We start from the raw sequence: 12,773 nt of genomic DNA, 5'->3' as shown, positions 1-12,773 counted from the left end.
CTGAAATTAAACAAAGAGAAATTACACTGCACACTAAGTTGAACAGAACTGTAGTGATAAGCAAGCAACAACAATTATGTCTGCAACGTGAGCTTTAGACAGTGTGTCGCTTTGTGCACTCTCCCAGTGCCTAAACAACCAACTTTTGCATGTCAATGCGATGGCGTTTCCTTTTACAGAATGATCAAGAATAACAACACTAACTGTGCTGACAACTTGCATCTAGTATTTAACAATGGCATGATAACTTGCAAACGGAACAAATATGTCAATTAAAATACATCAAAAGATGCAGGGAATGTGTAAATGCAGTGGGCCACCACTTTGAACAACTTCTACAACACAAGTTAGTACTACTCGTTATGCAATATAAATATAATTCTCTGCTAAAGATATGTGTGTAAAAATAAGCGTCACCTTGCAGATTGAAAGTGCCAGCATGTGAGCCATGCCTCACCATCTGCAGTCACTAATGATCTTGGCCCCGAGCCAAACTGAATGCACTGTATCTTGATATGTTGTTTTATTCTCTAAATACTGTGTTTGTATTGATCTTAAATCTGTTTTCTTTTTGAGTGCATAAATATTTACTCATTATTATTGTTATAGCATTAAGATATATCTATGGTCTGCAATTTTACAGTGATAAAGCTGTATTATTTAGAAGTTAGAATTGTGTACAATTGACAATGGATAGGATGGAGCAGATACTGATCCCAATGTATTGGTGGGTACCAGTAGTATCAGTATTGGAAAATATCAGTACTGATTTAATCTCTGATACCAGCCAGTATGTCCCTGGAATCTGTGCAAACTCTTTACGAAGACTAAATGCCCTGGGGAAACAATGCAAAATGTATAATTTCATCATTACATTAGTATTTTGTGAAAAATTTATTATGTGATAAAGTGATAGCTATTTCAATATTTTGATTATCTCATATGTAGACGTCGGATTTTTAGGTTCTAAAAAGTGTGCTTTTAGGTTCCTAAAATAGGCTCTAAAAATTCTAAAATAGGTTCTAAAAACCCTAAAATTGGTTCTAAAAATCCTAAAATTGGTTCTAAAAATCCTAAAATAGGTTCGAAAAACCCTAAAATAGGTCCTAAAAATCTTGTTAGGTTCAAAGAATCTAGAAGTAGGTTCAAAAAAACTTTGAAAAATGCTGATTAGGTATAGTCACCGGCAATGAAAATGGGACACCTATATCCTGAAATACGCACTATCTTGCATAACGTTGTGTGTGTTGCCTAACCCTAAGGCAATGGCAGAACCTACCATTGGGAATTTGCTATTAAAATCCACTCTTCGCCGTATAGTTAGGCAAAAATCTTTTCCATGTTATCCACAGTCAAATTCCGCAATTTTGTCTGTGAGGATCATCTTATATGCTGATAATAATCTTTTAAAAAACATAGTCAGCGGTTCAAACTTCAATACTGAAATGTTAGTTTGCAAGGCGTGAATGTTACAAAGCACCGAAGTGACTCGAAAGTGAGCATGACCACACAGATCAGACCACTTTGGATTGTACAGGTAACAGTGGCACCAGACATTTTTGCTTTGTTTAGAGCTTTGAAAAATCACCTTGGACTTGGAAGAAGGGAAATCGACAGAGAGTACGTTTCAAACACGTCCGTTATTGAATTTTTTCGTGACCAAACAAAGCAAATGCCTCTATGTGACATAAATATCCTGTAAAACCTTTAAAAATATATAATAACCTAAAAAAAGGCTTGATTTAGGTGCATAATCCTAAAATAGGTTCTAACAATCAAAATATGTTTTTTAGACACTATAAAACAACATCATCAGTTGCATTTTTTAACGAAACGCTGACATGACTTATTATTTCTTACATAACTGTAAAGGAAAAAATAGGCTGAAAACCTAAAATCCGAGGTCTACTCATATGGTATACATGCACATAATGTAAAGTACAATTCTGATAAATTGATATGGTGTATTTCCAATTGTATATTTGTATATTATAAATACTACAATCATGGTTCTCACTGATCTACACATTCTGGAAAAGTGTTAGAATTGAACTGAAGTTTAAGACGTACCGCTACTTTTGTCGTAGCTTGTACTGTAGAATAATGTATGGGATAGTGAAGGATGTTGGATGATAACCTCAGGATGCCCAGATTTATAGGTAGTACATTACCCATGAAGCCACCGCTTTTACCCATGAAGCCACCGCTTTCTCACGTGCGTGTTTCCCTAAGCAGCTCTCTTCCCATGGTAATGTCCATGATAGATATAAAGTAGAGATGTGCCGATACTGATAAAGTACTGATAGAGAATTTATCGATACCAATAACCTATATTCTACTGATCCGATACAAAATTCCAAATGGTTCATTGGCCTCCTTAATAAAAGTGTGTTACCAGATGACTGCAATGCAAAAGAAGCTGCATATTTAGACATTTACTTTCAACAAAAGTAGGGCATGGAGATTATATGTTTAAATCCATAAAAATTATAACAAAATGTCAGAATATCGAACTAAATTATAATATATGTATAGACATATTGGATCTGTAAAATTATCAAATTATCGGTGTGCATATGCCTATATTGGCTGATACTGATGGAGTACCGATTAATCTGTCCGTTCCCTATTATAAAGTATGACATGATTTTGTGGTATTTTGTATGATGTACAACTTTTGTTTTATTGCTTTTTCTACAAAGTTCATGACTTTAGTAATTTGCCAAAATATTCACAAATCTCCAAAAAAGTGATCAACTTATTTTTCAATGTGGTGCCAAAACCTAACAAATTAAACAAAATATATTAAATAATTACAATGAAAGCCCATTTGAAGAGGGACAATAGAAATGGAACTGCATCATTCTACAGGGACCAGCAGAAAAAGCAGACTGTTTTGAAATTTGTATAGAAATAGAACAATTAATGTAAATCAAGGTTTAATAATCAAAATTGCTACAAAAATAATTGCCATTTTCAGTGCTTACTTTAATTTTTCATTGTTTTGAAAATTATGTCTGATAAATGACTGACATTAGGATTGTGTCATCATTCAGGATTTTCAAAATGGACTATGCACACACCCTTCGGGTTTGGGAGTCATGTTCACTCAACTCTTACACTTACATTTTGTATGGGTGGAAATGAAGATCCAAGTGCAGCATCCTTCTAACACTGCGGTCTGACATGCCCAAAGCAGCAGCATGTTGTGAGGCAGGGCAGGGTGGACTCCTGATAACTGACCGACTCAAAGTGTTTACATTTTCTGGTGTACGAACAGTACGCAGACGGCCTGTGGTTTTCTTTCTCAGACTTGACCCTGTCTCGAAAAGTTCTGACCCAAAGTATCGTATTCCAACTGGGTACACGGCGATGAAGATTAACATGAAATTTCCTTCGAAACCATCGTATGGTTTGGACAACGGATTCACCATTTTTAAAATATGCTTCTAACACCAAAGCACAGTGTCGCCCAGTCCACTGCTCCATCTTAACTGAAATGGCATTGAGCGACAAAGCCAATGAGCACTCCCCCACTCTGCTGTTGAAAGACCTCACACAACAATCCAATTGTGTCAAAGGTAAACACCATTTTTGAACATTTGAACCATTTGGACACAATTTGTGATATCAAGTTAGCTATTCACAACGAAATAACGGCAATTCCGAATCAAATGCTCGTGAGGGCGACGTTTAACTTAAAGGCAAGGCTACATGAATGTGTAAGGAGGTCATCATTTATCAGACACAATTTTCAAAGTAAAGGAAAAATAATGTAAGCACTAAAAATGGCAATTATTTTTGTAGCAATTATGATTAATAAACCTTGCATTACATTAATTGTTTTATTTATATACAAATTTCAAAACAGTCAGCTTTTTCTGCCGGTCCCTGTACAAAAAATTATTTGCACAGGTAAGTCATTTTTATGAACAAGTGCAAAAATCCAAAATGGCAAACTTATTCTTTCAAAGTGCTGGCAAGTCTGCAACGAGATTTTTTGAGATTCTTGCGAATGAACAATAAACACATACACAAATCCCAACTGGTCCCTCTTTATAATCTAGAATTTACATGTCAAATCATAATTTGCACTGCATAATTGTGTGTACATTAATATGACTTTTGTGGCATATATGAAGGCATGTGCAGAAAGATCTATTATTTATTCAGTGTAACATACACATGCATATTTGTCAAGTGAAAATGTGACTGAATAGGACTCGAGCTTATTACTATTTGAAAACTCCCCCCCCCCCCTTTGTTTATTAACTTTTACAAAAAGAAACCCCTGTGAACCTCTTGGTATAGTTCACAGTTGATGAAAGAAGGGAATGATTTATGTAACGGATCAGCAGAAAGATCCTATAGAAATAAATCATGAAGTTGTACACGAGTGCTACTTCAGGGTGGCTACTCACCGGAATTCTGTGAATTATTGGCTCTGGGAATTATGCTTGAATTTTTCTCCGTAGATTTGAAAAATTGCAAAATTGAATTTATATACGAGGGGAAGTCAAAAATTATCTACACTTTTGCCATAACTTTTCTCAGGTTAGCCACTGCCTTCAGCGCTTGTGTTCTATAAGGTTGTTTTTTTGTGGTCATGTGGCGGAGGTTTGATCTTAATAGCTCCATTTTTCTTTCTTTTGTTACAGATTAAACATGACCGCTCCACTGGCAGTGTGCACCAAGGAAGAACAGAGATCAGTGATCTGATTTCTCTGGTCTGAAGGTGTGTCAGGGACTGAAATTCATCGCAGTCTTTCAGTACATCTGATGATGTCAGAATAATCTCTCTGGAATAATGGGTGACCATCGGTTCATCAGAATCATCTCTCAAGCTTGTTGAATCTTCCCATCAGTGGTGAAGGTTGTTGGGCATCCTACGATTCGTGTTTCATGTTTGTCCAGCCATTTTTAAACCTCTCAATCAACTTATACACAATTCTATGTGGTAAACCGCTGTCCCTGTATTGTACTGAAAGGCTGTGATTAATTTCAACCCCTGACACATCTTCAGACCAGAGAAATAGGATCGCTGTTCTTCCTTGGTGCACACTGCCAGTGGAGCGGCCATGTTTAACCTGTAACAAAAGAAAGAAAAATGGAGCGATTAAGATCAAACCTTGGCCACATGACCACAAAAGTACAACCTTATAGCACATAACCGGTGAAGACAGTGTGGCCAACCTGAGAAAAGTTGTGGCAAAAGTGTAAATAATTTTTGACTTACCCTCGTATTTATTAATGCCCTGAGGCAAGTTTTTCACAATTTATATTTTATTTGTATCGAGGAAGGAAAAGAAATCTGCGTAGAAAATAAGACTCAATTCTCTCAATCAGTTTGCTTTGTTAGTGTCCTTAGCAGAAGACAATATCTAACATGGAAGATTATTGCAAGATAAAATATCTTGAAGTTGATTATGTAAATTTGAAATTCTTATACAATTAACAATTTTTTGTAGATTACTATATCCCGTAACATTTGTGACTTGTGTTTGTAGATGTATTTCTAGTCTGAGTATGTGAAATGGCAAATGTAAACGCCGCACCTTAAATTAAATATATATACCGTTCAATTAAATTGAATTAGAATTTTTGGATACATTGGAATCTCGCAGACCCTTTATGTTGTTAATGTAGGTATTTTTGTGTGTGTATATGTGTGTGGGTGGTGAGAGACGGTAATACCTTAGTTTGAATAGGGAAAACACCTGCGTGTACCCTTGAATGTTTGGAAAGTTCAACTTTAAAACCGGGAATTATACTTGAATTTTATTATAGTCCTCTGTTTTCTGGTTGCTGTTAGCATTTCTTTATGCATGTGCCTTCATATATGCCAATGAATGTAGTTTAAAACAAACAATTGGTCTGCAAGTGAGTTGAATTTGTCTCCGTACTTTGTATTGCAGCCTGGACAATTTGGTCAACCACCTCCAGACAGCAGATCTGAGGGTCCGCCACAAATAAGTGAAGCTGAATTTGAAGAGATTATGAGCAGGAACCGAACAGTGTCTAGTTCAGCTATTGCTCGGGCAGTTTCAGATGCAGCAGCAGGTAAGAGTTGCTTCTGTGGTTTGCATGTTATACTTCGATCTGTTTTGATTGATAAAATGCATGAACTAAAAACAAACTTGGATAAAATACAGTATGAAAAGACACCACCTATAGTATTTGCTGGTGTATGCACAATGGTTTATTGGTGAAATTACCAATATCTATCATGCTTGTATTTTTATAAATACAGTGGAACGTCGATTTTACGTTTTTTAGAGGGACCAAGGTAAAACAACTTAAAATGCAGGAGAATGTAAAGTCGAGGAAAATTTTGTAACATTTGCTTTGCTGGGACCATCAAGATTGGATGTAGAATGCAGGAAAATTTAAGATCAGGTTCCATTGTAATTTGTAATTGCTCACTTCTGTCCTTTTTATTGTTTGTTTATTTGTGAACATTAATGTGCTTTCTTATTTGTTCTACATCACTTTAAAAAGTGTTTCATTCCATATTTTTTATGCTTGCTTTATTACTGACTTGACATTGTCTACATCCTCTATTTTATATGTTTCTGTGAATTTTATATACTCAAAGCAACTTGTAACTTTGGCTGCAAGTGGCTTTTCAAATTCAAATTTAATACATTACATTAATACACACCACCATGTCAAAAATTAAGGTTCCCAATGTCAAAATTTTGATGAACCAAGATTTTTTTTTCTTTAATGTTTCTTCAAAGAAACTATTGAAATTATACAATTCAGTGTGTTATGAAAAGTACCGATACTCAAGTGTTCTTGATATTTTCAAATAACTGCTCAAAAGACTATAATCTGAATGATATTACACTTTAATTAAAGTATGCATTATGTCTACTTTGCAGGTGAATATGCTAGTGCAATTGAAACACTAGTAACTGCAATATCTCTTATTAAGCAATCCAAGGTTCATAATGATGATCGATGCAAGATTCTCATAAGTTCCTTGCAAGACACATTACATGGTGTTGAGACCAAGAGCTACGGTTCGTCTAGAAGGGGTAAGTGTCAGCTTCAAATCTTTGAAATTTTACATTTCAAAATATCTCTTAGGTGGAATATATAGTGTCCATTTTGCATGATTCTACAAACTTGAATAAGAAAAGTAAATAGAGGGAGTCAATGGATGTGGACTTGGGTGTGTAACAATATATAATGATACTTCAGGGAGAATTTACAAAAATATTTTAGAGTTCTCTCCAAGAGGATTATTGAAAGAGTACTTTTAATGCTCCTATCCACAGGAGCAAATGGACAAGAATTTGCCGAGGGGCCTCTCTCGTTCATGTTTTGGGATTTTGAAGTGATGTGATATTGTTTTATTTTTTATTGTAAGGGCTAGAAGAGTATTATTGTGTTCAGAGATGCATATTATCTTCATTATCATAGGAATATTGAACATTGGACATTCAGAAAATTTTTACTTGTTAGAGAAAGTGCACAAAGAGAAGTAAAAAAAATACTTCATTCAGCACTCAGTGTGGAGTGTCTCTCCTCTTGTTGAAGTGGTTCATGAATTATGTGTTTATGTGTAAGTAAGAAACTATATAGGTCTTCAGATATATCACCTGGAAATACTTTGAGGATACCATGATGAATGGAATTTCAGCAGTTTCAAATGGCCCTAAATAGTTAGAAATGTAACAATGTTATATATTAAGTGAAGAAACGTCCTTTTACTAGACATATCTCAATTTCTCATTCATTTTCCATATCAAAGAAGATAAACTCTATTGATTCTGCTACCTTTCTTTTTATTTTTTCCACTTATGCAGATTGGGAGTGAGGGGAATTAATATGTATTTTGATAGCAGGATACAATTGAAATTGTAGGTTTGATCATTTTCTTCTATAAGATGACAGCAGAAGCGTTGTTGTTTGTGATTGGTCATATATACAGACTGAAAGATAGCATGAAAAAACTTAATGTTTACAGTTTGAAATCATTGTGGATAGCATGTTTTGTGCTAAAGTCTTGGGTATCCTTTTGTTACAAACAAATAGCGTAACTTGCAAAAAAATTCTAAAGCCTTGACATTACACTCTTACTCTCTTTAATATGTTTTTTCCTTGTACAATAAAATATCACACTTACTAGTTTTACCTGTGCACATCAAAGGACTACATATACATATATTTTCTCCTCCCTATTTTGCTAATTGCCATATTTTCTGTATGAAAAAACAGATAAGGAAGAGGTAAAGTGTTGCCTGTGGGGACATGTAGGCCAACCAAAAAATGACTCTATTTCTAGAAAGAGGAAGCTATATAATGATGAAGTGGAAGGTAGGTTAATAAAGGTGGTCTTCTGTACACATTGTCAAAGCCAAATACTGACTTTTTAAAAAAAAAAAAAAACTTTCCCTGCATTCCTAGTGTAGCCTGTGCTGAAAGCTATAACTGATTGAGTTGGTGTTTTAAGTCCACTTTATGGACAGTAAGGCTAATTGAGACTGGACATACAGCTTAAAGTGGGATCCGAACCACTATCAAACCTGGGACCCCTTGATTACAAGGCAACGACGTACCACTGCACCATCGGGGAGACCTGATAGCTATAACTGAATGATTTATAATCACTTCATTTGACACCATGGAATGGGCGTAATGAACACTATATTAATTATTAAATAAATCATATCTTGAAATAGGTAGCATATAGTTAGGAATACTAGCATCCACGCATCATGGGTGCACTTTCTGAAAGGTATTCCCTGGGAAGTGTGTTATTGAAGGCTAAAAAAATGATCCAGAATAGTTTTTTTTTGTTTGTTTTGTAGTCGTATTTCTAAATTTCTCTCTTTGTATTTGTGCTTGATTATTACCATGATGAATGTTTTTACTGCTCAGATTTTAACATCTTGTAGATTTCTTATTTACGGCTCCTACATAGCCAAATGGTTAGCTCTCTTGGCTTTGGTGCGAGTGGTCCTGGTTTTGATTCCCTGTGGGAGCCCCCAAAATTTTTGCATTGACCCAGCATCCTGAAGACAATTGGGAGGCTACTTTAAAAAAATAATAATAAAAAAAAAGTAGCAGGCTCCAGTCTCAAAAGCCTGAGAACAGCGGTAATGGGATTCGATGCGCTGACCATTTGTCACCCAATGAAAGGCTGTTGCTCCATGAACATGTACTTGTAGGATAAAACATGAAGGATAATGTTATATCAGATGACATTGTGTACAGCCACCATCTTAACGTACTTTCTGCATCTAACAAAAGTAGAAATGCTTTGAGTTTGCTGGAACCAGATGTGCTTTATATGTATGTATTTGCTTCTGATTGAATTATTGTTTGGAAGTTGCTTCAATGTAACACATTCCTGTGTCAATCTTGGCATGTAGATTTGCTATGGCTATTTCTGTAATATGTGAAAATAGTCAGTCACGATATTTTGCAGTTTTCAATCAAGTTTATTGAAAAATAAATAGCTAGTATGATAGCAAAGGGGAAATTGTTTTCATTACATTTTATACCTTATAATTTGATGGCAGTAGACTAGATATGAGCACCAAACATAACTCTCAGCTGTATGAGATGATAATTATTGGTAGGCTTATATTTTTTTTCATTGATGTACATAGTTTCTTCAAAGTTGATAACCTGTATTAGCAAAGCTTAATTTAACACATCTTTCAGCAAATGATGCTGGTAAGATGATTAATTTGGAAGTTATTCTTGTGGATAGTCATTTTAAAAGCAAATCATGTAAAAATGTATTTCTGTTGTTGCCAAAAGTTTTTTTATGCTGCAGTAATTGAATACATTAATCTAAAAATATGGCAGTGGAAAATTCTAGTAGATGGTCATGTTAAAGTTTCAAGTGGTGCTTACGTTGTAACATTTCTAACTACAGTCAGAGCAATTTTTCATTACTAAAGTGTATTTTTATAAGAAGAAATTTGTAGGAGTATTGGGATCAGTACCAACCAGTTCCATTGATACAGCTCTATTAATAATATCTTTAGAGATTAAACTTTTTTCTTTCCTCAATTGACTGGTTTCCATAACATAGTTTCATAAAATTTCACTTACTTATCAAATTCTTGATACCTGTACTTTAAATCATCACAGTTGTTAGTGCAAGAGAAGTGAGTCTGCTTCAAGCAGGAGACAAGCATTTAGTGTGAGCACGTTGTGGAAAAAGTGAGGCAAAGGGACAGTTGTGATTTGTGTTATGACTAGAGCTGAGCTGATAATGATGCCGATACTTCTTAAATATTGCATTTCCATGGTGGTATTGTGAAGTATGTTTAGTAGCTATGTAATATCTAGCTGTGTGTAATATGAATTACAATTTGGTCATTCCACGTCAGATCGACCAGGGCCTCCAGGTCATAGTTTTGGATGAAATGTGGCATTATGGTTCAATCATGTCTGGAAGGCTTGTATTCCAAATATTAGATTTCTCCGAGTAATAGTTCTAGAGTTATAGCCTGTGGAAGAAGGTGTTGTGCAACAGAAAATGTGACCCAAATCTGAGAAATGAGCCTCAGAGCTAACTTCAGGACTCAATAACTCTGGAACTATTGATCACAGCCTAGTGATGTTTACACACCAAACAAACCTCCAATCAAGGAACATGTGTGCATATTTTGTGTGCCTGTTACAACTGTAATCCACCCAGGAAGGTGGCATTAATTTTTGTAGTAACCTTGATGTGAGCTCAGTATGCACACATTATGTTGTCTCCATATATATATCACCCAATCCATATTATATGTGGCTGAATATGCAAGAAATTGAAAAATCACCAGAAAATGGCAAATTTTTGAAATGGTGTATCACAAGCATAATCGTACCTTCCTCTAATGTGTATCAAAATTTCAACTTGTTATTGTAAGGCACTAGTGCACAGTAAAGGTATACCCTTAAACGCCGATCGTGTATTCAGCAGGAAGTTTAAAATTTAGTACAGTCTACGTTGCACGCCTATTATTGAAAACAATTTTCACTCGCCAAATAGAAGAACAGCATGACAAAACCTTATTTTCTTTACAAAATTTTAATTTCGTCTGGCCTCCACATAGGCAATGCCAGGACATGAGGGTTCAAAACAGTACCTACGTATTGCACGATATGTATTTCATTCTCGTAGCAAGAATTGTGCAGGTACTGACGATACTTACTTAGAAGAATAGTTTCTAATGTAATAGCCTTGCTTTTTTAACACCTCCAAATTCCAAAATTGTTATCTCTCAGACTATGAATCCTAGAGTTAAAAATGATGTCTCTATTTCTTCAATACACACTAGACTATACTCTTATTGTCGAATAAAATTAATTTTCATTTATAAAGTAGAAGAAGAAGATGAAAGTTAAATAACACTATATTTTTATGAAATTTTAATTTTATGAGGCTCCCACGCAAGGCAATGCCTTAGCATGATGGTTTAAAATGAAACCTGCATATTGCCAGATATGTGTTTCACTATTGTGGCAAGAATTGCGCACTTGCTTCTGATACTTTCGGAGAAAAAATATAATTTCTAATGTAAAAGCAGTATTTTTTTTCGGGGGAAATTACGCCCACTCCTCCCCCCCCCAAAAAAAAATATATCCAGAATAAAATTGAACTTTACTAATTACTAACAGGATTCATAAAGACTCTTTGCGTATCACTCAAAATACGTATCTCCGAACATTGCCTGAGTCGCAGTATGCTCCAAAAGTAAAAAAACAAAAACAAATGAGACATTTGGCATGTCCCGTCATTTATGGTTTAAAATCATGTATTGGAACAGATGACCACTTTTATGTTACAACCTCAGCTGTCATGAAAACCTTAAATGCTAAATTCGATTTAGGAACATTACACCTTTTTTTTCTACACAAAATAACAGTTTCTCTTGTATGAGGGACATTGATATTCTTCTTTACTTATTACCTGTGAGAAATGTATGGAAGTAAACATTTCAAGATTCTCAGTTTCTTGCATTACAGAGAAGCACCGTTTGCACATAAAAAATATGGTTGAATTCAATGAGCTCCAAAGAAGTATCATATAAACAAAAATGAAACATTCTGAGCAATTGTATGCAAGTGAAATTCAAGAAAGAAAAGTATGTATTTTTGGGGAGAAGAATTCTAAATTAAAGAAGAAAAGATATCAGAATATTTACTTTATTTCTGTAACTAAGTTAACGCTCGCTAGTGAGGATCCTTTTATTTATTTTAACACTGAAGTGTCATTTGATCCCAAAACGTGTGTAGTTTTTGTGCTGATATCTTAATCTTTTATTCACCATAAATATGTGGTCCTAGTCCTGTAATTATTGAAATATTGTTGATGTTATTCATCCCAAATTTGCTGCATAATTTGCACAACTCAGGATAATTCAGACTCCAGAAAGTGTTAACTTTTCAAATAAAAAGTATGTTTTGTGTTTAAAGGTTTATTTCACATTTTAACTCAGTTTTGCATAATGGTACCTTTAATATACATTTTTCAGCAGACTGTGTCTACTGAACTAATAATGCAGGAATGTGTACAATCTTGAAAAAATTTACAACACTAGCTGGTCTGGGACCAAGATGGTCAAACGTACAAAGCAGGTATCTGTAAAATCAGGGTTCTACTAGTAGAAAAGTACTTTTAAAATAGGGACAAGCCATTTTGAACTGATAACATTTTGAACTTAAAAATTGTAACAATTAAGAGTGGTTCAAAATATTGATTAATAATAGTGGGTGAATATTCCCCTCCCCGCCAATTTACCACAGTTTTGCTTTGA

General features: G+C 34.7%; 1 protein-coding gene across 7 annotated transcripts in view; it reads left to right on the top strand.

Annotated features, from left to right (window-relative positions):
• Positions 1–12,773, top strand: part of LOC146005452 (cleavage and polyadenylation specificity factor subunit 6-like) — a 145,632-nt gene that overhangs the window by 95,393 nt on the left and 37,466 nt on the right. For all 7 annotated transcript variants that reach the window (XM_083144711.1, XM_083144707.1, XM_083144702.1 and 4 more), the window contains 2 exons: positions 5,916–6,060; positions 6,885–7,040. In XM_083144711.1, the coding sequence (XP_083000837.1) occupies positions 5,916–6,060; positions 6,885–7,040 (301 nt within the window). The remainder of the gene's footprint in view (positions 1–5,915; positions 6,061–6,884; positions 7,041–12,773) is intronic.

This window comes from Lepisma saccharinum, chromosome 1, assembly GCF_977018435.1.
Source record: "Lepisma saccharinum chromosome 1, izLepSacc3.1, whole genome shotgun sequence".
NCBI classification, from domain to species: domain Eukaryota; kingdom Metazoa; phylum Arthropoda; class Insecta; order Zygentoma; family Lepismatidae; genus Lepisma; species Lepisma saccharinum.
This window is presented reverse-complemented; position numbering and strand designations above follow the sequence as displayed.